The 26,367-nt window shown below is 37.9% G+C and overlaps 1 protein-coding gene across 4 annotated transcripts in view; it reads left to right on the top strand.

Annotated features, from left to right (window-relative positions):
• Positions 1–26,367, top strand: part of DPY19L1 (dpy-19 like C-mannosyltransferase 1) — a 96,940-nt gene that overhangs the window by 65,393 nt on the left and 5,180 nt on the right. For all 4 annotated transcript variants that reach the window (XM_032401795.1, XM_032401796.1, XM_032401797.1 and 1 more), the window contains exons 11-21: positions 88–174; positions 2,307–2,366; positions 2,886–2,966; positions 8,501–8,602; positions 13,388–13,459; positions 16,163–16,212; positions 18,594–18,618; positions 19,623–19,742; positions 21,147–21,321; positions 22,068–22,167; positions 23,330–23,455. In XM_032401795.1, the coding sequence (XP_032257686.1) occupies positions 88–174; positions 2,307–2,366; positions 2,886–2,966; positions 8,501–8,602; positions 13,388–13,459; positions 16,163–16,212; positions 18,594–18,618; positions 19,623–19,742; positions 21,147–21,321; positions 22,068–22,167; positions 23,330–23,455 (998 nt within the window). The remainder of the gene's footprint in view (positions 1–87; positions 175–2,306; positions 2,367–2,885; positions 2,967–8,500; positions 8,603–13,387; positions 13,460–16,162; positions 16,213–18,593; positions 18,619–19,622; positions 19,743–21,146; positions 21,322–22,067; positions 22,168–23,329; positions 23,456–26,367) is intronic.

Here is a 26,367-nt window from a genome sequence, read left to right on the forward strand (position 1 = left end):
GAATTTCATCATGGGCATGTGCAATTTTCAGAATAAAAATCATTGTCTTTTATGTGCATTAATTATATTTTTCTTGGATTTTTCCAGATTTCTCTTGCACTTTGTTTTGTTTTGATGTTTGGAAACTCAATGTTATTAACTTCTTATTATGCTTCCTCTTTGGTAATTATTTGGGTAAGTGTCTCTTAAGTACATGGCTATTTTTGAAACTAATGGTTTACCAGTTTTTAATCACTGGCTTGGGATTTTTGATAAGAATTTTTGATAAGAATCATCTCAGGCGTTTTACTGAATCCATGTGTATGTGATAGAGTATTCTAGTACTCCCATCCCCAGGAAGAAAGAAACACATGAGTTAATACTGGAAAACATAGCACCTTGCCTTATACCCCTACTTTGCCTTTTCTCTTTCCTCGTCTTTTCTGTCACATGAGTTTTGGTCCAGGGATCATTTTAGAAAGGTTTTGTGCTTTCTTCTTTTTCTTGTTTCCTCCCCTTCGCAGTTTTTCTCCTATTCCTGCTCCACTCTCTGACTCCCTTGCCTCCCTGTGGCATCTCGCAGCAGTCTCTCCTGGTTTCGCTGGGATCAGAGGCTTGGGGCCTTGGGTTCTTTTAGTTTTTTTACTCCTTGTGTCTATTTGTGTAAAATATTTAAATAGATTAAATCAGGTGATGATTCGGTTATATTTTGCTAAATCACTACAAAGAGCAGATTTAGATTATCGGGAGACTTTCTTCTAGAATTAGAGCAAACAGTGAAAAGTCATCTAACTCCTTCTGCCACTTTTGGCAGGATGACTTTGTAAATAGAAGTCTTCCTACATTTAAGGACTTCCAGATGTGGGTATGCCTTTTTTATTAGTAGGTTTCACCATTACACTGTTTTGCTAACCTAAGAGGAAAAAAATTACTCCTATATTTAAAGTGCATGTGCTTTAGTATTAGGCTGTTTTGCTGAAGAAAAAAAGTATATTGTACTGTCTTAATTGAACTATATTCTGCTTCTTGAATAATCGTTTAAGTTACCCAGATTATTTTGGCTTTCTTGACTTCTAGAACCCATGAACAACTTGGGAACTTCCTATTTCTTTGTCCTATTTCACAAATAATATTTAAGATCCTGTTTCCCAAGAATATGCCTCTTCCCAGTCTGGACTGCTACCCTTTTCAGGTTGTGTGGCTCAAGGGTACTTAGTTACAGATATTAGCAGTTAGGATATGAGGATGTGGGGTTTTCAGCAATGTCAAAAAAATCATTAACTGAGTTGCTGTACTTTGAGATTAATGATAGTTCTTATAGTCAGTGAATTCTGTTTATAATCAGGAAATGTAGCAGTGCACCCAGTTCTATATTTACACGCGTACACCGGCAAGGCCTACTATTACTTAAAGTACATGACTCTTAATACTTGTATTCAGGTGCCAGTAAAATCTAACCTAAGTACATATGGCAGGAAACTTCAGTCCAGGACCTACAATGTATCAGGTTTTCTTTCAGGTGCTCGAAAGTAAGGTGTGTCTTGGGTATAAATTAAGCATATTTATGTATATTTCATTATTTGGGTGTCTACACATGAATGATGCCAACAGTTACAGAATATAGAGAATGTATGCATATTTAACTATAAACACACATTTGCCTATTTTCGTTTGTGGTAATCTCTTTGAAACCTAAATCTTATCACTTTTTGTGTTCTCAGATATTCAGAAAGTTCTGAAGAGATTTAATTTGGGTTCATGTATTTATGCTTTGATCTCTAATCATATTTTTTGCCAAGTTTGAAGTAGATTTAGCTTCCTGTAGGTACTATACTTGGTAATCTATTCATTTCCTAGAGAGAGAGAGAAGATTTGGTAGAGGAGAAATATTTAGTTGATCCATTAAAAACTCATTTGTAGTTTATTCTAAGAGTTGATCATTTTTAACTTAAGGAAAATCTTATAAGACACCTGTCTAAAATTCTGAAATTATTATATACCATATATAATAGTACACACACATATATATTATATACTATTATATATTATATTGCTTCTGAGATAAATCAGGGATGTAAAATCAGTCATAGAAATTTACATATGGTAATTCTGTTTTCAATTTTACAAAGTCACTAACTGATCTAATCTACTTTGGATAAAATAGAGCTATTTCTTAAAGTCAATGAGCTTGTGGTGATGCTATATGGAACATTGACAATGTGCTGAATTTTAGATTCTTGAGAGTCTTATTTTTTAGAAATGTTTTTTGGTACTTGAATTTATGTATATAAGTATTAACTGTGTGTTATGTTATTTTCTCCGTGAAGGGTATACTGGAAATGAAACCACATTTCCTGAAAATAAATGTATCCGAACTTAGTTTATGGGTAAGAATCAATCTATTTGAATGCATAAGTTTTTCCTTTTCTAAAATAAATATATCATCAGTTTTATGTTTTACTTTTAAGGAAATTATTCTTATGTAATGCAGGAGATCTAACAGGTTTATGATATAATTAGGGCTCAATTTTCCCTTTTCATGTGGCAAGTTAAAATTGGATAGGTGAAGAATTCTGGTTTTACTTATCACCCATTTTTCTTCTGGGGAGCAGTGCGTGTGTAAGAGACTATTAGTAGAGGGGGAATGTAACTGCAATTGCTGTGTAAATCTATAAGATATGTTAATTTTGACAGTACCATATGTGTATATTTTTATTTTTGGTGATAGCCCCTTGATTTTGGATAACATTCTTTAAGCTACATTGTTTAGCATTTTTTTCTTGGGTATGTAAATATTTCTTTCACATGTGATTAAAGCATTAATTTTTTTCTTCCTCGGCTGTGTCTAAGGAATGTCTGTATGAAGCATTAGTTTATTTTTGTTTTGTTTTGTTTTCCTTTTGTAGGTTATCCAAGGATGTTTTTGGTTATTTGGAACCGTCGTACTCAAGTATTTGACATCTAAAATCTTTGGCATTGCAGATGATGTAAGTGCATTTTTTGCTTAAACTTGAAAGACTTGTAAAGAATCAAACAGGCTAAGAATGAATTACTTGAGTTATTAAAGTACCACTATTTAAGCCAAATTCTAATATGACGTCTATTCACTTATTATTTTATCCATTTACAATAATAGAAAGTAAATGTGACTCTGTGTATAATCTCTATTCTCCAATATCAATTTCTTGACACGATTCTGTATTTTAATCAGTCTTTCTGTATCACAAAGATTTTAAAATTTTAAAGCAAGAAAGCTCTAAAGACTTCAGCTCAAATTTTAAGGTCCATACAGGCATTTTTCTCTGGTTTCTTTATAATCTCCTTTGGTAACACATCAGTATGCCATCTTCAGAGCCTCTGAAACTATAGACCATATTATAGTCTCATTCCCCCACCCCCATTTCCTGGCCAGTGCTTGTGAAAGGTTTACTTATAGGTAATTTAATCCATTTAGTCTTATTAAGAGAAGGGTTTTTTGTTGTTTGTTTTGTTTTGGTGTTTTGTTAGGAGAGAAAATAAGATGAGAAGAATTCTGCTTTATAACTTTAAAGATTTTTCCTATCCATAATCTTGCTTTGCCTATTTTATTTTGGTGTTTTAGTAACACATTGATTAAATTTAAAAAGGAAGCAGCACAACCACCGACACAAAGTGTAAAGCAAACCACATATTTTTTCTGTAATTTATTTTAATTGACTATCTTTCCTTCATCCATAATAGATTAAAGCTATAGTTTTGAAACTGGGTTTTGTGAAGTCCTGGAATTTCCATACTCTTCTTTGGGGTCTGTCTACTTCCCAACCTCCTTGGCAGCCCCTCTTTTACCCAAGGCAGTTTAGCTTTAATTTCTTGTACATTGGACAATTACGCAGTTTTTCATTTGAACAAGGGAATTTTTTGCTTAAAAAAGATGGAAAGCAATTGGGTTGTTCATTGGGTGATCTACAACCTGTGGAAAGACTTTTTAAAGTAGAAAACTATAGTCTAAAGTTACTTATTCACTCATTCAATATGTACCTGCTATGTGGCTGGCAATAGAATGCATCCTAGAGATACAGAACCGAGTAAGACATGGGCTAGTGGGAGCTCGGGACGATATATAACATAATAAAGGGCTGTGATAAAAGCAAGCATAGAGTGCTGCAGGAACACACAGGAGGAGAGTCAGGGAAGGCTCCTGGAAGTCTGCTGAGAAGAGGAGAGCTACACGGTGAGTGTGTCAGTGAGGATGCAGAAAATGAGCAGGAAGAAAAGGGAGGCAGCCCAAGTTGTAGGTGAATGGAATCTGTCTCCTCGCTGGGGGAGACAAACTGGTTAAGGTATTGATTTGGGTTAAAGTGATACCATTTCTGTCACAGCCTGATGTGGTAGCAGGACCAAACAAATGAGGAGTAATTGAATTGCAACTTCAATATTTCTAGAAATCCGTAACACTGATCAAGGACATCAGCTCACAGATTCTGAATTGTGACATTGGTCAAAGGAAGAGACTGGCAAAGCCACACAGCCTTTAAGAAGCATTTCCGCTCATCCTTCTCTATTAAGATAAATAGACACTTCCCTGTTCTTCAGGAACCATGTGAACAATTTCTCAGTATATCCTGACTTCCCATCCCTGCTCCTGTCAACACTCTTCTTGGTAGAAGTCTGAGGTTGTTTACCAGGGAAGCTTAGTCAGTAGTCAGGGACACACAGTTTTTTACTGGGGGCTGGTGACATAGGCACCTTCTGCCTGACGCTTATCAAAATTTCAGACTCCCAGAAGGAATGTGGGTGCTCCACAGAAACCAGAGTGTTTTAGGTATAGGGAGCCGCTACTCATTCTCACTTGGAGTGGTAGGAGCCATCTGAAATCTAAGTTCCCTGATGTGCCAGCCAAGCACCAGCTTTGCAGGCGGATTTTTCAAGGATAGCATCAGGCCCGCTACGTTAACTCTCGTCTGAACATCAAGTTTGCCCCATCTTTTCCTCTCTCCCACGCCTTCTTGGGTCTTCCGTGAATCTGCATACCACCACCCAGCCAGTCATAGGTTTGTGGAGAGCCTGGACTCCGGGATCCCTCAGCCCATGTGTGCAGCTTTCCAGGCCACCAGGGATGGGAGAATTGATGTACCCCCTTGTTGGTTTTCCCATTTCCAGAATTTCTGTAAAGTTTCTAGCTAGTCTGCCAGTCTGCTGTTCACTGCAGGAATAATGCAGCATTAGGCTGGCAGAGCATTTCCTGCTGTTTGATACTTTCATTAACAGGGTCTCTGAGCAGAGATTTTTTTCGCTCCCTGCCCCCAAACAAGTCAGCACCCTCCTGTAGCAAAGGTTCTGCTTCCCATGGGCAGCCCCACCCCGGTGGGACTCTTGGACCCACCGCCCGGGGCAGTGTGGTGCTGCTGAGGGTGGGTGGGGCAGCCCAGGCACGCGTGCTGCAGACACCCACTGTTTCCATTCAGAATCCGCCAGCTTTTGTAGGGGTGAGTGCTTCTCCATTTGTTTTCTTTTTGGTGAATTTGGTTGTTTTTGACAGTTTTGTCCAATTTTATAGGTGTCATTGGGGGAGGGGATTTGTCAGTTTCCTCCTCCGCTTTGGGAAGTCCCCATTTTCATTGATTCTTGAGTGTTGATCCAGCCTTGTATTTCTTGGGCAACCTCACTTGCTCACAATATATTATTCTTTCTATATATTGTTGGATTTGGTGGTTAATATTTTTAAGGATTTTTATCTATATTTATAAGGGATATTAGTCTCTCGTTTTATTTTCTTACAATGTTTCTGTCTGGCTTTGGTTTCAAGGTAATGCTAGCTTCCTAAAATCCTTGGGAAGTGTTCAATCTCCTATTTCTTTTTTTAAAAATTAATTCATTTGTTTTAGAGAGGGAACACGCATGTGCGTGCGTGCATGCAGGGCAGGGGAGGGACAGAAGGAGAGAATCTCAAGGAGGCTCCCCACTGAGTGTGGAGCCTGATGTGGGGCTCCATCTCATGACCCTGAGATCATGACCTGAGCTAAAATCAAGAGTTGGTTGCTCAACTGACTGAGTCACCCAGGCGCCCCCAATCTCCTGTTTCAAAGAGAATTTATATAGAGGTGATACTATTTCTTCCTACAGTGTTTGATAGAATTTGACAGTAAGCCTTCAGGGCCTGGAGTTTTCTTCATGAGAGAATTTTCTGCTACAAATCCACTTTCTTTAGGAAGGTATTGGTGGTTTATGTCTTTGGAGGAAACTTACCCATTTCATATATGTCATCAAATGAATCATGTTTTTTAAAAAAAATTATTGTAGGATTCAGTTAGTGAAAATTCCTATTAAAATTTTTGCATGTATGTGAAATGGTCTTTTATGTTCTTTTATTTATTCTCCTTGTTTGGATTCAGAATCAGTATTGTGTTAGTCTCCTATCAAGAGCTGTTTTTTGGGGGGTTTTTTGTGTGTGCTGTTTTTCCTGCTTTCTATTTACTATATTAATATTTTCAAAGTACCACCCTTTTTTGAGTCCTCTGGTTTTGCTGAGTTTCTCTTTTTCACCAAATTGTGTCATCCTTGTTTCTTATGTCTTTGTGCTTGTTATGTAGCTTTTTCTAATGCTCGAGGGAAAGTGCTTGGCTCTTTTGTTTTCAACCTCTTTTATTTTCTGATAAATGCATTTAAAGCTATAAATTTCCCTATTAGTAATACTTTTTTCTGTGTCTTACAAATTAACTATTTTGAGATTTTCTTTTTAGTCTGAAGGTTATTAAGTTTTATGTTATTTAGTTTCTAGCCAAAAAGATTTTTAAAGCCATTTCTAGTCATTTTACAATTTTATTGCATTTATGATTAGAAAAAAAATAATTTGTATTACATCAGTTCTTTGAAATGTATTGTGGTATGGTATGTGAACATTTAAAAAATATTTTACTTATGGTCAAAAGTAACATGTATTCTCTCGTGAAGTTTATATTTTCCACGAGCATATTAATAATAATATTCAGGTGTTATGTTAACATCTGTCTGCTCTTTCTGTTTTAGAGGGAAATATTTAACATTTCCAGTGACCACGGTCAACTTATCTATTTCTTCCTACAGTTTTTTCAGCTCTCTATATACTTTGAATCCATACTGTGAACTGCACATATATTCATGATACGTATGACCTTGCTTTGCTTTTCATTTCATTAGTGTATAATGTCATTTGTTGTCTCTTTTCATATATTTTTTTGCTTGAATTCAGTTTTGTGAGACGTTACAGTTGCTAACCTAGATTTCTTTGGTTCAGTTTATCTTATTTTGTTGTCCTCTTCCATTTTCAACCTTTCTACATACTTTTGTTTTAAACATGTCTCTTGTGGACAATGTAAATTTGAATTTTATCCCTGAAACCCAGTTTGAGCATCTGTCCTTTAATTTGCGAATTTAAGGTCTTTACGTATATCGCAGTTACCATTATATTGGGACTTATTTCTTCCATTTTGTTTGAGAGTTTCCATCTATTTTACTTGCTTTTTTAGATTTTTTTCTCCTCTTCATTGGATAGTTTTCTTATGCTATTTAAGGCACTCTATATTCTCCCTTTTGATTTCTTAAACTTATCAGCATACACTTCTTCCCCAACAAAGTAAAGTATTTTGGAATTCTTCAGCACATTCCCACCACCCCTTAGTTCCTACTCTCCTGGAGCCCCCCTGCTTCATATACGTATCATTTAGGATTTTAGCTATGGTTTGTTTTATATAATTTCCCTCTTTTTGTTTGGCTCTTGCTTTTTTACACAATAATGAATTAAAAATTTGGCAAGTGTTTTCTCATTTGTTAATTGCAAATACTCCCACCTTCCTCACATGGCTTTTTGTGGGAAGTAGATGAGATGATGTGAGAGCACTTGGTAGCATGTAAAGAATTACACAGATAATTGATCATCATTCAAAGGTGGATTTTATTCCAAGGCCTGCCCATTTTCTACTTATTTCAGTATTTTTTTTTTTTTTTTTTTTTTTTTTTAAGTGGGCTCCATGCTAGACATGGAGCCCAATTTGGGGCTTGAGTTTACAACCCTGAGGTTGACCTGAGCTGAGATCAACAGTCAGATGTTTAACCAATTAAGTCACCAAGGCATCCCTCAATCCCCTTTTCAGAAATCGATATTCATGTTTTCTTTTCTTTCACTCCATTGTACTTTGTCCCTTAGGATTGACAGATGTCTGTGTGTGTTACCAAGCCTGCCCCTCCTGGTAGGCTCGGGAAAAGGAGATGTTGTATAGTGTATTTTGTCAGGCTTAGCACACTGAGCAGGGAAAATCCACGGATAAAAAGCCTTCGGTGTGTTGATGACGGATCATGGAAGGCGGGTGTTGCTGGGAGCTGTCATTTGCCAGCAAGAGAAAGAGGAACCATGAGGTTGCAGCGCTTTAACAGAAGCAAGCCTGGCATGGGAACAGCGAGCTCTGCGACGACGTAGTGAAAGCTTTTTTTAGATACTATTAAGATTGAAGTGCACTACTACAGTATATGGCGTAATCTAATGGTACCTCACTTTCTTCCTTCCTAGGCTCATATTGGCAACTTATTAACATCAAAATTCTTCAGTTACAAGGATTTTGATACTTTATTGTATACCTGTGCAGCGGAGTTTGACTTTATGGAAAAGGAGGTAAGATGCAATTTCTAGTTTTCCTTCCTCAGGCTTTGGTCTATTCATTTTTCATAAAGGGCGCTCCTGTTATCTTAGACTCTCCTCTGTGCTGTTACCTCAGTGGGAAGGAATGGAAAGTGATGGTTTGGAGGAGGACATCCCTACTTCCGTTAGTACGGCATCCCGAAATGTCTGGTCTTTTCTCATTTTGATAATTTAGAAGCAAGCATTCAGACTAGCAATAGTGTTTTGGATGAGTAAACACAGAAGCACTTCAAGTCACCTCTTTTCAGGGATAGCATTAATTCGGTGCTGCTCTCAAGCTCTCACATTTCCATTTACTCAGTGGTTGTTGATTTGAATGATCTCATTGCTTTGAAATATCATTGAGTACAAGTTTTTCATTCCAACGATGTTTTTCTTTCTAAAACTATATTCAGATGCTTAAAAAGAAACCAGAGAGTAGTGTGGGGGATTGTGAGATGGAAGTCTGCGGTACTACTTGATGTTCTTGGACAAGTGACTCTCATTTGATTTTCTGTAATAGCTTACTAGTTCCTAGTGGTATGCTGCAAAAAGATATTGTGAGGACCAAATGAGATATGTAGGGAAGTACTTTGATATTTTAATGATATTTTATATAAAATATTATTTTGCAGCAATCAGTGAGCTGGTTTGGTTCAACAAGCATGTATATATGTGTGTGTGTCTTTTTTAACACCACCCATGTGGCCCCAATTTATTATGATATTTTATTATCTGTGAAACATTTTCCTTCAAAGCTATGTGTGTGTATGTCTTACACTGGTCAACAATACTCTGTTTCCCTTTGATCCCCGCTGGGTGGTTACCTCTGTGTCCTGAGTTACAGACCAGGCGATGATAGTGTACCACACTGCAAACTCTTATCAACCAGACATTCTGAATTGAGCATGTGCTGCAGATGGACTGTTTACTCCAGTGACCTGTCAGTCTTCATTCCCAGGTTCTGGCAAATTTTGACACATAGTGGCTAATAAATAGTGTATGAATGATAGTGTTGAGCTCACTGAAAGAAACTAAGGAAGAGTGTCTTCCAAGACATTCAAATGCATGTTCATAGAAAATCAAGACTCCTTCAAGCAAGTGGTAAAGGAAATAGAAGGTAAACATCGGCAGACCATTAGGATATGGCGGAAGTCCTTTGACATTATTGAGGATATTCATGCCACTATAACCTGAGAGTATGCACCATCAGTTAGATGATAGAAGAAATTTATTGAAGCATAGCATGACTTCAGTTAATTTGAAGAAGATAGCAAAGCTGTTTGCAGCCTGCTTGTCCGCATCTCCATAGGTAGCTTCACAGGGCCTGTGCAGTGGAGACAGTATGGTGCCAGTTCAGAGAAGGCGTCCATTGTCTGACACAGCCATACACTGGGGAAAACGGAACAGTTTACCATGATATTATACTGATACGGAAAGACCTGTATAATGGAATGAACAAAATGGTATGGCCTTATTGACCTATAGTTAACACACATAGAATAAGGTGTAAGAGAGCAAAGTTTTAACGGTGGTTTTTGGCTAGAGAGATAATGATTAACTTTTTTTGCAATTTGCATCTTCAAAATTTTCAACAATAATCATATTTCAATTGTATTCTGCTTTAAAGTACAGTAAAAACAATGAGGGGCATCTTTCCTTTCTAGATATGGAAACGGTTAGCAACACTATTTAAAGTACAAGGATACTAAGACAGGAACATTTTTATGGCCAAAAATAGACAACGCTTGGATAGATCCATGTGTATGTACTTAACTATGTTTATGTGTATTTACTTAATAATGAAATGAAGAGAGAAGCACAGATAAATAGTTAAAAAATGCATTATTTCGTAAATATTATTTGAAATATGGGATTTGGGGTGAGGAGTCAGGTTAAAGCCTTGTGTCACATTATGTAATAAACTTCAATTCAGTTAATTAACGTGTCAATATTAAATGAAGCCTGAAAAATTTGAGAGACATTTCAATGAGTATTAGCTTCATTTTTTTAATGAGCATAATAGCAGTGCAAAGCACATATGAGAATGATTAATAGATTTGACTGTGTGTAACTTAAAACATCTGTACATTAAATATTATAAAAATTAAAAAGCAGATGACTAACTGGGATGACTCTTGCCATAAATATAACAAATGAATCTAGGGATTAATGTAGTAAGTATAGGAGATTGTCCAAATCAGTAAAAAATTACTGAGGACTCTTACCCTTCTCCACCACCAAAAATACATCCCCACTCCCACACACATATGTAGAAATGGGGGAAGGATATGAACAGACAACCCATTGGGGAGGAAATGCTGATAACTGATTAACATGTGAAACTGGTTGTTGTCTTTATTTTTTCTGCATTTTTAGTTTTCACGATGAGCATATATAACTTTTATGCTTAGAATAAAACCAAACATTCGTAGAAAAAGAACTTGTAATTCTAGTAGCACACACGCATGTATACACACGCATACCCCTCTCCCTGTGTGGTTTGTTTCATTTCCATTTGTCCTTGTGCATACACTCTATCTGATGGATCTTTTGGAATTGAGGAAATTGTATAATTTTGTTCCCTTTATATTAATACTTTTATATATTAAGTCGAGTCCCTTCTCTTGGTTTCCTGCTGAGAGTTATACTGATCTTAGTCACTTCTTGTTCCTCCACTACTTCCCCCCATTTCTAATTTATTGTAATACTATAATCCGTGACATTATTTTACTTCCCATATACTCTCCCCTCTGACCCCACTGTAAGAGTCCCATTGCACGTTCAGTGTCTGCACACGTGACCACTCATGCTGTTCTGTCCCCTTTACATCCCCGTCCTTGTCGCAGTTCTGTAGGTTGGTGTTTTTAATGCTGCATGTTCTGGGATTGAAGCCTCTCCTGCCATTTCTTGATTGGGTGAAGCTTGCTCTGCAGTGGATTCCTCAGGAAGGGCCATAGGAGCCATAATCCTTGAGTTTTTACATGTTCAAATATTTTATCAGTGGCTTTTATACGGGAAGGTCTGGCTAGATGCAGAATCTTCGGCTCAAGGGGTTTTCCTTGACTGTCTTAAATAAATTACCCCACCATCTTCCAGCCTAAGTGTTGCTGTCAAAGTTTGATGCTAATCTGATTTTTTCTTTTTATGAGAAATATTAAAAAATACCTTTTTTTTTAAAAAGATTTTATTTATTTATTTGACAGAGAGAGAGAAACAGGGAGAGAGGATACACAAGCAGGGGGAGTAGGAGAAGGAGAAGCAGGCTTCCCACTGAGCAGGGAGCCCGATGCGGGGCTCGATCCCAGGTCCCTGGGATCATGACCTGAGCCGAAGGCAGACGCTTAACGATTGAGCCACCCAGGCGCCCCTAAAAAATACTTTTAAAACAAAGTTTTGGAGGGGCACTTGGGTGGCTCAGTGGTTAAGCGACTGCCTTCGGCTCAGGTCATGATCCCAGGGTCCTGGGATCAAGCCCCATATCGGGCTCTCCCTGCTCAGCAGGGAGCCTGCCTCTCCCTCTCCCTCTGTCCCTTCCCCTGCTTCTTTCTCTCTCTCTCTCTCTCTCTCTCTGTGTCAAATAAATAAATAAAATCTTAAAAACAAAAACAAAGTTTTGGAATATAATTTTAAAATTGTTTGAATTCTTTGTTAAATTTTGTTAAATACTTTAAACGCAATTTTGACACATTGCCTTTTTAAGGTAAACCCTATATCTCACAACTTTTCTTACATTTATTGTTAGTTGTTATTAGCAAATATCTAAATTTTTGAATAATAAAATACTTTTGGTTATATGATTTTTGATTAGGTTAAGACAATTACAAATTTACAAAATAGAAATAAATGTATTTTAAAAGATTAAGTACTGTGCAAATGTTTATAAAGGTAAATAGTAAAATAAAAACAAAAAATCTTCTTTTAATGGGACTTCTAACTGTGAAGTACGCATTTGGGGTTAATAAATTATCAAAATTACTTTTCTAATATAGAATAACAAGCAAGAAAAGTGGACTAATTAGAGGGAAAGTCAGAAAATACTCCTTATATTTTGTAGGATTAAAATGTACCAGTGTTTTTTAATATGGTTAAAGCTAGATTCCCCTTGATAAACATATTTGGGAAAGTATACATTATTTAACTCAATAATACAAGGTTATTTTTGTGAGGGTAAATGTTGGTGGTAAGCAAATTAATTGCAATTGAGAAATTTCAAGCCTAGAGTTAAGACTATGACTTCAAATGGTTGAGAAATATATAGGATTGCAATGTGTAGGGGTTTGTTATTAAATGTTTCTGTGGTTCTTATTAAGAAAAGGTAAAAATGTTTTTATTTCTCTTGTAAACATTGGTCATTATTTTGTGTGTGTGTGTGTGTCTCTTGGGATGATGGTTAAGATTTTTATCCCCCACCAAATGTACAGGAAAAGCGCATGCCATTTAAAGGAGTTCTGCTGACCTTAGGTGAATATTAAGTTGAGTTCTCTAGTTAGAAAAGTAGTGTGCAAAGAGGGAACAATAATCTTTCCAGTCCCAGTCACATTTTATACTTACAAGTGTTTGGGGACTGTGTTTATTTGTGTTTTCAACTCAACATTTTGGGGAAGTTTGTTTCTATGGAAATGCATCTTCATTTTTATGATGGGAGTAAGTGGGTATATTGGATGGACCCTAGATGGGTGAAGGCTCTGTTTATACTTATTAAAATTCATTTTGTTCATTATTTAAAATGAAATTTATCTGAAAATCATATTTTCAAAACATCTCTTTGAATTTCAGACTCCACTGAGGTATACAAAGACATTGTTGCTTCCAGTCGTTCTGGTTGTGTTTATTGCAATCGTTAAAAAGGTAGGTCTGTCAGACGAGATCGGGCGCGTTCAGGGTAGTGTGACCGTAGAGAAAAATGAAGGGGGGGAAATCAGAGGGAGAGATGAACCATGAGAGACTATGGACTCTGAGAAACAAACTGAGGGTTTTAGAGGGGAAGGGTGTGGGGGGATGGATTAGCCTGGTGATGGGTATTAAGGAGGGCACATACTGCATGGAGCACTGGGTGTTATACGAAAACAATGAATTGTGGATCACTACATCAAACACTAATGATGTATTGTATGGTGACTAACATAATAAAATAAAATTAAAAAAAGGTCTGTCACTTAAGAGCTCTTTCTTTTTTTTTTTAATTAATTTATTTAGAGAGTGGGCTAGAGGGGAGGGGCAGAGGGAGAGAGAGAGAATCTCAAGCAGACTCCCACTGGGTGCAGAGCCAGATACAGGGCTCGATTTCATGACCCTGAGGTCATGACCTGAGCCAAAACCAAAATTCTCAACCGACTGAGCCATCCAGGCGCCCTTTAAGAGCTCTTTTTTTTTTTTTTTAATTTTATTTTATTATGTTATGTTAATCACCATACATTACATCATTAGTTCTTGATGTAGTGTTCCATGATTCATTGTTTGCATATAACACCCAGTGCTCCATGTAGTACGTGCCCTCTTTAATACCCATCACCAGGCTAACCCATCCTCCCACCCCCCTCCCCTCTAGAACCCTCAGTTTGTTTCTCAGAGTCCATAGTCTCTCATGGTTTGTCTCCCCCTCCGATTCCCCCCCTTCATTTTTCCTACTATCTTTAAGAGCTCTTTCTTATAATAAAGCACTTTCTTGTTTCTACCTAGTAGTTAAGTATATTAAGTTACATGTTAATATGACACGATGTTTTATATGGATTTGTTGAAACATATTCTGTATTTTCTTACTCCTAGCCCTTGATGAACATTTACAAGCCTTAAAAATATTCTCCTATCTGCCAGCATAAAATAGATGTAGGAAAAGGATGGCTCGAGTTTTGGTAGTCATGTATTTTTGAAAGACATGATCAAAGAGACCATATTGACCCAGATACAGTTATTTTTGTCTTTGTAAATTATTACTGACTGACTTTTAGCTTTATGTAATATTTCACTAAAATATTTAATATATGCCATTCTAAGTCATCTGTGCATTGCTCACAAACTCCTGGATCGAGTTTATTGTTACTGATCAAAAAAACAGAATATTAATAATGTATTACCAACATCGATAAAATTGTTAGACTCCCAACTTGGCTTTGATAATGAAATTCTAAGCCCAGATTTAAATCAGGTCAGGGAAGTTCCAGTCTTTAGCCAAGAGCAGGTATGATATTCTCTTTTTTCTTTTAACAGTTGGTGAATTCTGTAACTGCAAGTGTTTTAAGAGAATGAATAAAGATTAATCTGTAATCAAAAAACAGATGATAGACCCTAAAGGTTTTCTGATTTGTAGTTAGTAATTTCTGTGTTAACACAGTGTTATATATTTGTAGAATATTCTGTACTATAATTATTGTTCACATTATATATTTGTACTCTCCCTGAACATATCACATGTGTTATTGCACCTGCTTATTTGACAGCCCTGTAGGGGATATTATTATCTCCATTTTGACAGATGCAGCTTTAGAAGATCAGAGAGGTTGTTGCCAGCCTCACATCATGTCCATTAAAAAGCAACGGAATAGCAAGAATCAAACTCGGCACCTTTCCCCCCTTACTGGGTGTTGTGTCGTGTTCAGCTTTGTAGTCCCACAAGCTTTTCAAATCTAATGAGTTTATAGTCAGTCAGTTTCTGCTCTGTGCCACTCTGTGCTTCCTTTGCCTTTTGCATACTTTATGTGGGTGTGCACCCAGTAGGTAATCAAAGAATACCAACGTTGGCAATTCAGAATGCGTTAAAAAGACAGCAACCTGGATGGCTAGAGATGATGCAAACTGAGATGTTTGATTTAAAGAAGAAGGATTCAAAGGGAAAAAGGATAATTATTTTCAAATATTTAAAAGCCTGCCACTTGGAAATAAGATTACACTCGTTTTGGCTCTTTAGAGTCATGGCCAATTCTAGGGGGAAGGATTTTTGACCAGAATTGATCTGGACTGACTAGGAAAGTGTTATAGACTCAAGCAGCAGTTGGGTGGTTCTTCCAAGAGCTGGATGAAAACCTGTCAGCGGTGTCCTAGAGGACACCCCCACTGGGGATAGGATTCAGATTAGATGACCTTCCAGTTGCTGCTCAATATGCAAACTCAGTGTTTGATTAGTTGTCCTTATCAGTCTCTGAGCCTGTTGTCCAGATATGTGTATATATGATTAAGGCGAGGCATCGCCAACGACCTTGGCCTGGTGGAATTCTGCATGTGAACTGGAAGCCAGAAAGAAGGTCAGGTTTCAGGGCTTAGCAATGCCTCCTGGTTGTTGTCCACCTTCTGGGAGATCATTTAATCCATCTGAGCCTGTTGCTCATTTACAAAATGAGGATAATACAATCTACAATACAGGGCTGTTGGCTATTAGATATGATCAAGTACTGTATAAATGGAAGAGTATGGTGTTATAATTATGTCCTGAGTTATCTCTTAGCTCCATACTTCTTATATTTTTAAGTAGAAGTTTGAAAGTTTAGAAGATACTTTAGTTGAAATTTTGTTTTTCCCAACACAGCTCTTCTAAAGTGTTAAAAAATCTATTTGCAGATTATTAGTGACATGTGGGGTGTCTTAACTAAACAACAGGCACATATAAGGTAAATATGCTATGAATCATTTTGTTACATTATTAAGTAGATATTTACGATGTATTTTTATAGTTCATGTTGCACTCAACATTTGATAACTGGTGTTTTCGATTGTCATTCCTCTTTGCTTTTCTCATTATTCCCTATCTGTGCAGAGCTCAGAACATCACTTATTCATACTTCAAATTCCATCCGTACACTCCTACGGTAGGCCTACACATAATCTATGTGTGAAGGACACAGCTTTGTGCTTCAGTTTAGCAGGGAAAATAAATTATTCTGTTGATGGTTTTAGGACCAATGGACTGTCTTTTGAGAGAAGAGCAGGGAAATATAAAACTGATTCCATACTTCATGTTTTATACAAACTAAATTTCAGATGGAGCAAAGATTTAAATGTAGGAAAAAAATAAAACCCCAATATTAACCAAGAGATTATTTTTAGAATTTTAGCATTAGAGAGGCCTTGTTAAGTATGACATAAAACCTGTAAGCTAGAAGGAAAGATTGAAAAGGCTGACCAGATAAATATTTTGGTTTGATAAGATACTGTGAACATTGTTCAAAGAAAAAGACAAATTGGGGAAAATATTCACAATATACGACAAAGGACTAATGACTGGCATACATAAAGGACTTCTACAAATTAATAGGAAAAATGCTAAAACCCCATTAGAAAAATGAGTGAAGGACACAAAGAGGCAACTGAGAGAAAAATAAATTCTCATTTTTCTCTTTTCTGCTACACTCATGTCCCATGGACCTGCTTTCTGCTCTTTAACCGTGGCGGCTTGTTTCCTGCCTCTGCAGTTTTGCCCTGGTTGTGCCCTCTGCTCCCCACAGCCTGGCTCTGCATGTGACCCACTCCTTTAATTCTTGTTTAAATGTCACCTCCTTCAAGAAGCCTTTCCTGACCATCACTTCTGAGGAGATTCCTTGTCTCCTTGCCTGTTATTCGCCGTTATCTCATCCTTTATCTTCTCTCTCAGCACTTATCACCCTTTACACTTGAACACTGGTGTGCTGCCTGTCTCCTGGGGCACCGCCATTCTCTTCCACCTCGCTCTTCTCTAGTCTTGCTGTCTTTGGAGTTAACCCTTTAAGGACCTTCCTGCTATGGGGCTCTGTACTGTCTCTCTCTCTGCCTGAGGGATGCTCAACCTCAAACCCTCCACTCCTTCAGGCCTTGCTCACATGTCACTCAATTGGTGACCATATGGATTGACATACACCTTCCCGGTCACCCAGCATTCCTGGCACCTTTTGCCCTGCTTCCTTTCTCTCCACAGTACTTATCACCGTGTGACTTTTGCTCATTTGCTTTTTGTTTGTCTCCCTTGACTTATATGTAAGCTCTCTGAGGGCAAAGGTATTTTCCTGTCTTATTTCCTGCTGTATCTCCAGTGTTATCAGTGCTTAATGAAATTGAGGATGGGTGGGTTTGTACCCTGTAGTCCCGAGGGGTTCATTTTGGTAGGGCGAGACAGATGGTAATCAAACCAGTGAACTGTGTTCACTTTTGAGGAGATAAGACAGGGAAATGGAGTAGGAGTGATTATGGAGAGGGGCACTGAATATGGGAGTCTCTCTGATGTTTGAGGGAGTAAGATTAGTCTTGTGTGACTGGAGCACGGTGACCAAGAGGGAACGCGGTAGACAATGAGTTTCAAGAACGAGAAGTAGGAAGAACATGTGCAGCATGGTAAGGATTTGAGAGTTTATTCTCATTACAAAAGGAATCCACTGGAGGGTTTTAAGTAAGGAATTGGCATGACTAGATTACCATTTTCAAAAAATTGCTGGCACCACTGTGATGATAATTGAAATGGGACGGCAGGGAAGGGGTGGTGTGGGGTCAGAGGGAGATGTAGGGAGGGTATATGGGCCTTTAAGCATGTATCCTTTCTCAGGAAATTGAAACTGTCAAGCAAAACTAAAGTGGCTATTTGTATATTCCATAGCCGCTGCTGAAAACATCTTTCATGTGTGGTTTCCTAAATGATCTCTGTAGCAGCTACAGTTTATGGGGGAGCTCAGGGACCACTGGTGACGAGAAGCAGGGGTATGGAAGTATGAAGGCTTCAGGCTTCCCTTCACTCCCTGCTTTGCCAGAATATCCCCAGGGAGGTATCTCATACACCACAGTGTGCCTTTTGTTGAGCCAGTAATTGTCCATGTAGTCAAATGTGCAGGGTATGCAAAATCAACTGTCTTTTAAAAGATTGTGGCACCAGTTTTGGTTCATAACTGTTAGTTATTTTTATTTACATATATGTGTCCTTGGAATATTATACAAGTTGTAAAACTCATATTTGTAAGATAATAATGCAAATAATTGAAGTAAATGCTTCAGTAATGATTCAATAGTACTATTTCTTATTCCATTTCAGAAAACACCAGTTTGATCATGGAGAGGTAAAGACTCAATATTACCAAAATTTTGTGTATATTTGGACTTTTCTTTCTAGTTCCAGTTTTTAAATATTGGTAATTGTCACTAATCATCTTCAAAATAGGTCTGTATGTGTTTTTATGAGACTATTACAAACACGACCATTCATTTGTTAAAACAGTTAAGTAGGAAGCCCATTTCATCTGCTCTGATCATCCTCACGATGATCTGGTTTATTGTGTGAATGGTTGCTGCTTCCCTCTCCTGGTGATGCCACCTGTTTTTCTTTCTTCCTTCTTTTCCCTTTCCCTTTCCCTTTCCCTTTCCCTTTCCCTTTCCTTTTCCCTTTCCCTTTCCCTTTCCCTTTCCCTTCCCTTCCCTTCCCTTCCCTTCCCTCCCTCCCCCCTCCCTCCATCCCTTCCTTCCTTCCTTCCTTCATTTTTGTTTATTTTTAATTAAGGTATAATTGACATGTAACATGATATTGGTTTCAGATATACAACATAATTAATCAGATGTGTGTACATTGTGAAATGATCACCATAATAAGTCTAGCTAACATCCATCACCATACAAAAAATCTTTTTTCTTGTGATGAGGACTTTTAAGATCTACTCTCTTAGCAACAGCATGGTGACTACAGTTAATAATACTGTATTGTATATTTCAGCCTGGTTTTGATGGCTGTTCCAAGGCAGAGCTCTGGGATCTTAAGCAGTACTTATTTTTGATTACCACTTTCCTACCTTAATCTGTTGGTAGCACCAAGTTTGATTCAGAAATGTGGGCTTTATTAACTGCAGGCTTAACTGTGAGCAAAATTCTTAAAACCACTTACGGTAGTGGCTTATAATTTTAGCTTCTAATAAGATAGAGAAGTTTGAAAGTGAATTTTAAGACTCGTTTATTTCAGAAACCACAATATTGTTACTAAGAAAAAGCACCCTTTTCTGGATATTCATCTATTTAGCAATATATTAAACTTCACAAATAGTAGGAATGAAACAATATTTTCTCTTTCTTTCAGCTAGTTTACCATGCGTTGCAGCTGTTAGCATATACAGTCCTCGGTGTCTTGATCATGAGACTAAAACTCTTCTTGACACCACACATGTGTGTTATGGCTTCCTTGATCTGTTCAAGACAGGTAAGATGGTTGTTATGTTGGCATTAGAGCTGTTATGATCACTTTACCCCCGCCTTTGTTATTGAGTGGCCCCCTAAAATAATACTGAATTACTCAAAATTCTTTAAACCGTAGTGAAAGTACTTCATGGTTTTGTATTAACCTTTCCTAAAGGGCAAAGGCCAAGGCAGGTCATTTATTCTAAAATAGTCTTTGGCATACAATGAATACTCAAGTAGTGTAGGCTGAATTCATGAGTGATTACTACAGATGTTGATAGAAAACAGAGCTTCATTGTAGAAATAATTTTTTGTTGTTTCGATATTCCTACCCCAAAGAATTCTAACCAGTGATTTCAAGTTGCAGGTACTTTCCAATAGATGTTCTTTTTCGGTATCAGGCTTAAAAAAATTTTTTTTTCATTTGAGTATACATTTGTATGCACATCCCTGACTTGACTTTTTAAAATTTAGTGTAAGCCATTTTGGTTATTTGCTACTTACATTTCCTGGCTAACTGCCTCCTTGCTCTGTATCCACAGATTTATGCTTCTACACAGTGTCCACTTTTCATCAGACCATTAGCCAAGGTGCAGCAGCAGTAGCTCTCTTACATTTAGCAAATATTTACTAAGCATCTACAGCACGCTCTAGAGATGAGGGTAGAACGGTAAATAGAAAAATCAAAAAGCAAAAAAATATATATATTCCCTCAAAAAGCTGGATCTAGTTCTGCAGACATATAGAGAACTTAAAGAGAGAATGATAGGGACAAAGTGTTATTGAGTGTGGACTATTTGAATGGAAAAATCAGTCAGCCTCAAGGTTCCCAGTCAGAATGGTGGTGTTGTGTTAGAGAGGCAATGCTTACTGGAGGCCAGCTTAGGGAGGAAGCCACTCTTCCTGACTGCCCCAGGCTGGGACAGGAAAGGAGGCTAATGGGAAGCCTTGCGTCTTAAATCCCAGCCCGCACCATGACTGCAGATAGAGAACCTTGCCCCGGGGAAGGCTTCACAGGTGTGGGACCTCTGCGAACACACGGCCCACCCTCAGAAGGACCCTACACCTACTTGGATGCTCTTCTGTCGTTCTTTTGAACTTCTAAATAATTTTTGAACAAGAGGCCCCATATTTTCGTTCTGCATTGGGCCTGGCAAATTATGTAGGTGGTCCTGGCTTTACCTGAACCTGGAATTAGAACAAATTGAGAGAACCGCTTCTTAAATTATGTCCCACCTATGTAAGGCTAATGGCCAAATTCTTTTAATCCCTGTGGTCATTGTTTCTGGAACTTTTTCTTAGAATAATTAGTCCTTTATCTGGGAGTCTGCCAGACACTGCGTTCTTCTCTGGGAAGAACTTTTGTTTATTGGATGCAGGCTACTTTGTACTAACAATTATCAATGTATTCTGCATTTGGTTTCAGCTGTTTGGATGGCTCTTTTGCAAAGTACATCCTGGGGCTGTTGTTTTTGCTGTATTAGCAGCAATGTCAATACAAGGTTCAGCAAATCTGCAAACCCAGTGGAATATTGTAGGGGAGTTCAGCAATTTGCCACAAGAAGAACTTATAGAATGGATCAAATACAGTACTAAACCAGGTAAGGTTCCCCCATAGTTTTATATGCCACAGCAAAATCTTAAACCCACATTACTTCCAATGACCTTACTCTTTCTAAGCAGTGCTGCTTCTAGATTATTCAGAAAAAGGGAGATGTCAATCTTACTTAAATGGTTTGCAAAGGAAATGTTATATTTTCTTAGTAACCTATTTTGCTTTTTTCCATAAATTCTAATGTTTTTTCAGAATTTATCCCAAGTTTTATGTGGCATGATTTAAAATAATTTTTGTTGTGCTTATTTTCCTAATGAGTTTTAATCTTAGTCTTGCACACTCCTTCTTGAAATGAACTCATGGAATATGACACTTTATTCAAGGGAGATTTTGTTGTTATCTGAGTATCAAATGACTGAATTTTAAATCATTTCCCAGAATTCCTTGGTGCTATAAAACTTTCCTAGCCAATTCGTTAAACTTCTTTCCTAGAAGCAGGACAGATTCCTAAGACATTACAAAAACAAACAAACAAACAAACAAAGCCCCAGGAATCCTCACTGATGAAAGGAGGAGGCTCTAACTTCCAAAGAAAATGGTTTATCCAAGCCAGGGGGCTGATAGCCATTTTACCAGCCAGCTGACTTCAGTCTGGTTCTTCCATTGAATCATTAAGTCGTGAACCTCTCTGGGCCTCCACTTTCTCACCTGGGAAGTGACCGAGTTGACCAGAAGGAGACCCTTGTAACGCTCACTGAGTGTCTTCCTGAGACCGTCTTTCCTGCTTTGCAGACGCAGTGTTTGCAGGTGCCATGCCCACAATGGCAAGCGTGAAGCTCTCTGCGCTTCGGCCCATTGTGAACCATCCGCATTATGAAGATGCAGGGTTAAGGTTAGTACACAGTTCTCACATCACCCAAAACAAATTTCTCCCACAAATCCTGAGTGAGGGAACCAGTAAAATAATGAGTGTTTCCAGAAGGCTGTGGCAAATGGGGATTTATAGAATTAGGGGAGAAAACAATGCTGAAATAAGAGGGCTGAGTCAGATACAAAACTGTTTATTGGGCAATAGAACTACAACCTCTGGGGTTCTCTTCTCTACTAGGCAGCAAAATGAAATCATAGCATGTCTGTCTTCTGCAGGTGAAGTGCATTGCAAGACACCCAGGTCCTTATTAGTCATCACCTTCCTTAAGCTCCCCAGAAGATTCATGAGCCTCTATCTTTTATTAAGGTTTCCTTTTGGCTATTTTTCTTGAATTCTGAGGAGTCAGTTGATGGAACCCCATTCAAAGATTTGAATTTATTCTGATTTTCACCCATATAGCCTACTAGAATGGTCTTGGTTTTTGTTTTTTATATTTTTCATAAATTAGAGTATTGTGTTCTTTTTGAAAAGGACATAGACTTAATTTTCATGCAATTTCTGGGTTAGGTCAAGCTATTCATTTCCTAAGTGACTGGGTGAATCCTATTAATCTGTTCTTTTGTGTAACAGTGAAACTTCTATTTTATAAATAAAAAATCTTTTCACTAAAAATCAATCTCAGTAAGCTTATTTCCAGAACAGTTGTGTTGAATAAGTTTAGTTGTTGTTTTTTTGTTTTTTTTTTGTTTTTTAATCTAGGAATAAAATGGAGAGCCGTGAATGCCAGTTCTGGCTGCGTCATAGTTGGGACTGCGGTGTAGCTTTAACGTGGTCTGGTAGCTGTGTTTGTGTTCATCCACACACGGCATGCCTTACTCTCATGTATGATGGGGTCATGGAGAATACAAAACTAAACCAAGCAAGCAAACAAACAAAAAGACTAAGTTTGGAAATGCAGGGATGCATTAAACTGAACCTCTTCTCCCAGGACTCTTATGCTATGCTTCTACCTTTTTCTTTTGACCTCCCCGATGCCCCTGAGCAGGAACTCTGTGAAGAATGTTCTCTTGACCTGACTCTTCTGTAGTCTTTCTTCTTGTTCCCATTCAGTGCTTTCTTCCAAATAGATTGATTGCACCCTTTTAATCTTGAAAATCTTCTGCCCAATTATTTTTCTTTAAAGAGCCAGAACGAAAATAGTTTACTCAATGTATAGTCGAAAAGCAGCTGAAGAAGTGAAGCGAGAATTGATAAAGTTACAAGTGAATTATTACATTCTAGAAGAGTCCTGGTGTATAAGAAGATCCAAGTGAGTATTCAACACAGTTAATATTTTATATTCATAAGACATGAAAATTAATTCAGTCTTATGGCAAATGCTTTACTCGTCATATATGGGGGATATATGTAACTTTCAGCATAGTATAAGTGGTAAAACTTTTTAGATCATTATTTGAATTGGAATTTTTTCTTTCTACTCATTACAAATTTTTTTTTTATAATGATTTGCATACATACACTACCTTAAAGGTATTATATTGGCACTGACAATTTCCCAAATTGCTCATATTTGCCTTTGATGTTTTTAAAAACTTTTAACTTAAAGTCAGATGTATTTTCTTTTAAAAAGACTTGCAGAGTCTGCAACCAAATAATGGCGATTCTCACTGTAATGAAGTAAGGCAGGCAGCTGAGAGGGCCCCCTTTGCGCATGCCACGTGTCTGCACCGTGTCCGTGAGGGACAGGCCCCCCATCCCAGCGTCACCTCAGAGCGACCCTTCCTTCTTGCTGTTCCACATCTAATTTGAGTGGGGAAATAATTAACTTTACTGTGACCCACATTCTCTTGGGTTTATAGTTTGAAAAACTATTTCCACTCAGAGAAGTCCATTAAGCATAGAATAGCAAAAGTTAGTAAGCTCTGCAAAGCAAATATGAATTGTGAAGTTGACTGTTTAGAAATCTTACACCTGGGTGACGAGATAGCCGATGACAGGAGCTTGCTTTTAAAATACCAAAGCATTGGCTCCATGAGGATCACAGACATGAGAAGTTCATTAGAGATCAAGAGTATTTTATGGAATACTATTATTTTTAAAATTCTCACTTCCCTTTAACTAAACAGAGGCCTTTGGAGGTTGCTGTGTTTGTGGCTTAATCATACTTACTCACCATGTATTTCAGTGATACACAAGGGTGTTAAGACAAAATAATTAAATATTGACTCAGGAGTGAGAATCGTTCTGTGATGCAGTAGCTGTCCACATTCCCCACAAGGAAACTCAAACGATTATTGATTATTGAATGATTTTCCTATGAATGGGTCCCAGGTGACTTGAATTGAATCAGGATCTATACAAAATGTTCTTATTCTTAGAGTCATAATTCAGAAAATGTTTTAGTTCCTTATATAACTTTGTTATATAAACTTAGGGCAAGAAAGTCACAAGCATCTCTCATAACAATTTTATGAGGACATCGTAATGTAAATGAATGGTAGGTTGACATTTGCAGTCAGGAGAACATAGTTTCTTGACAGAGATTTCCACCCACATTGTGATCTTCTTTATTGCCTTGGGCTTCACTCTCTAGTTCAGTGATCAGCCTGAGACACCTATAGGTTACTGGAACATAAAAATAATGCTTTATGACCTTTTTGTCCCCAAGCTAGTGATGAGCCTTGATTCAAGATTATTCATTTTTTTTCTAGACCGTGCATAGTGTTTTGAATATGTGGGAATTGCAGAGGCTGGGGCGCTTTGTATTCTAAGATGTTGATGGAGCTCCTTGGATTTGCCTCACTGTAGTGGTCTCATGTTCTGATGGGCAGAGCGCTGTTTTGTACACCAGAAGGGATGAAAGACAAATTTAGGAAGTATGGCAATAAATCTTGTACACTAGACGAGGTCAGCAGTGAATTCACTGACTTTGGATCATTTCCATTTAGCGCTCACTTATGGGCACTAAGACTGAGAATCTGGGGTGGGAGTGTGTGCTCGATTTCCCCATCTGGACCTTGACTTGCCCCTGCTGTGTTTTTCCAGCAGGAATGGAGAGGAGGAAGCTAAGGGAAGTGACTTTCTCTAATCTATTTTCCTCAGTAACTAAAAAAGCACTCTCCATCTACTGCAAGATTTAAGCTGATAATAAATCTCAGGAAACCTTAGGCAGGTGCACTCTGCTTAAACCTTGAAACAAAACACAAGCTGCAGTTTCTGTTCTGCCAGGGAAGCAAATCGGGGACTGAGGCAGGAGAGGAAAGGGAAGAAGGACTAATATTTAGTGCCATAGGAAAACTGAGTTTCTTGACAGAAGGATCTTCTTTAATGCTTTGGACTCCACTGTCCCTTTCAGTTATGCCTGAGACATCTGTAGGTTACTGGAAGAGAAAAGTGTGTCAGAACAGGGGGAGGAAGTAGGGACTCAGTAGGAGAAGAAGGGGAAGAGGGACTCAATATACATCTAGCACTTAAACTGTGCCCAGCACATTGGTGAGCACTGTATTTATGTGATCTCAGCACCAGTGGCTTTAATTGTGTGGCTTGATTCTTCTTTAAATACTTGACACCATGTGTTCAAATACAAGTATGAAAATGTACTCAAATGCAAGTTGTAGATGAGTTTTTAATTATCTACTCTTTTATTCTCAGTTCTCTGCTTTCTTTCTCATTAATTCCAATAATAGAGTTGACATACAATTAAAACACATGAATTCAGAAGAAAATTATTCCCATTTTCAATAATGCTATTTAAAGATCTGGCTGGCTGGCTCCTGGAGGAGCTTCCGGAAACTGGATAAGGACTACAGGGTGTTACACTTAGGCCGACGGAGCTCACAAAGGCAGCTCTTAGCCTTCTCTTTCTCCTGAAAGCAGGTGAACCCAGGAGCCAGGTAGTTTTCTCTGCCCGTGTGTTGTGCTCTCTACTGCCCACAGCCAGCAACGTAGTCACGGTTGGGCCTCAGCGTGTGTGAGAAAATTAAGTGGTAGAGAACCCAAGCCCAATCTTAGTGTTGTAAGTACTCAGTGTTGATAGAATCTGGTGTCAGGGAGGGTGTGCAAAAAATGTGCCCTCTACACTCTTCTTGAGAACACTCACTGGTAAAACCTTTTGGGAGATAATCTGACAGGGGCAAAGTGAAAATTGTGTAGCCCTGTGATATAGCCATAGTGCTGCTTCTAGAAGTTTAGCTTGCAGAAAGGTACCGGCCCAAGAATGTT

Source organism: Phoca vitulina, unplaced genomic scaffold (genome assembly GCF_004348235.1).
Source record: "Phoca vitulina isolate PV1807 unplaced genomic scaffold, GSC_HSeal_1.0 scaffold4, whole genome shotgun sequence".
Taxonomy (NCBI): domain Eukaryota; kingdom Metazoa; phylum Chordata; class Mammalia; order Carnivora; family Phocidae; genus Phoca; species Phoca vitulina.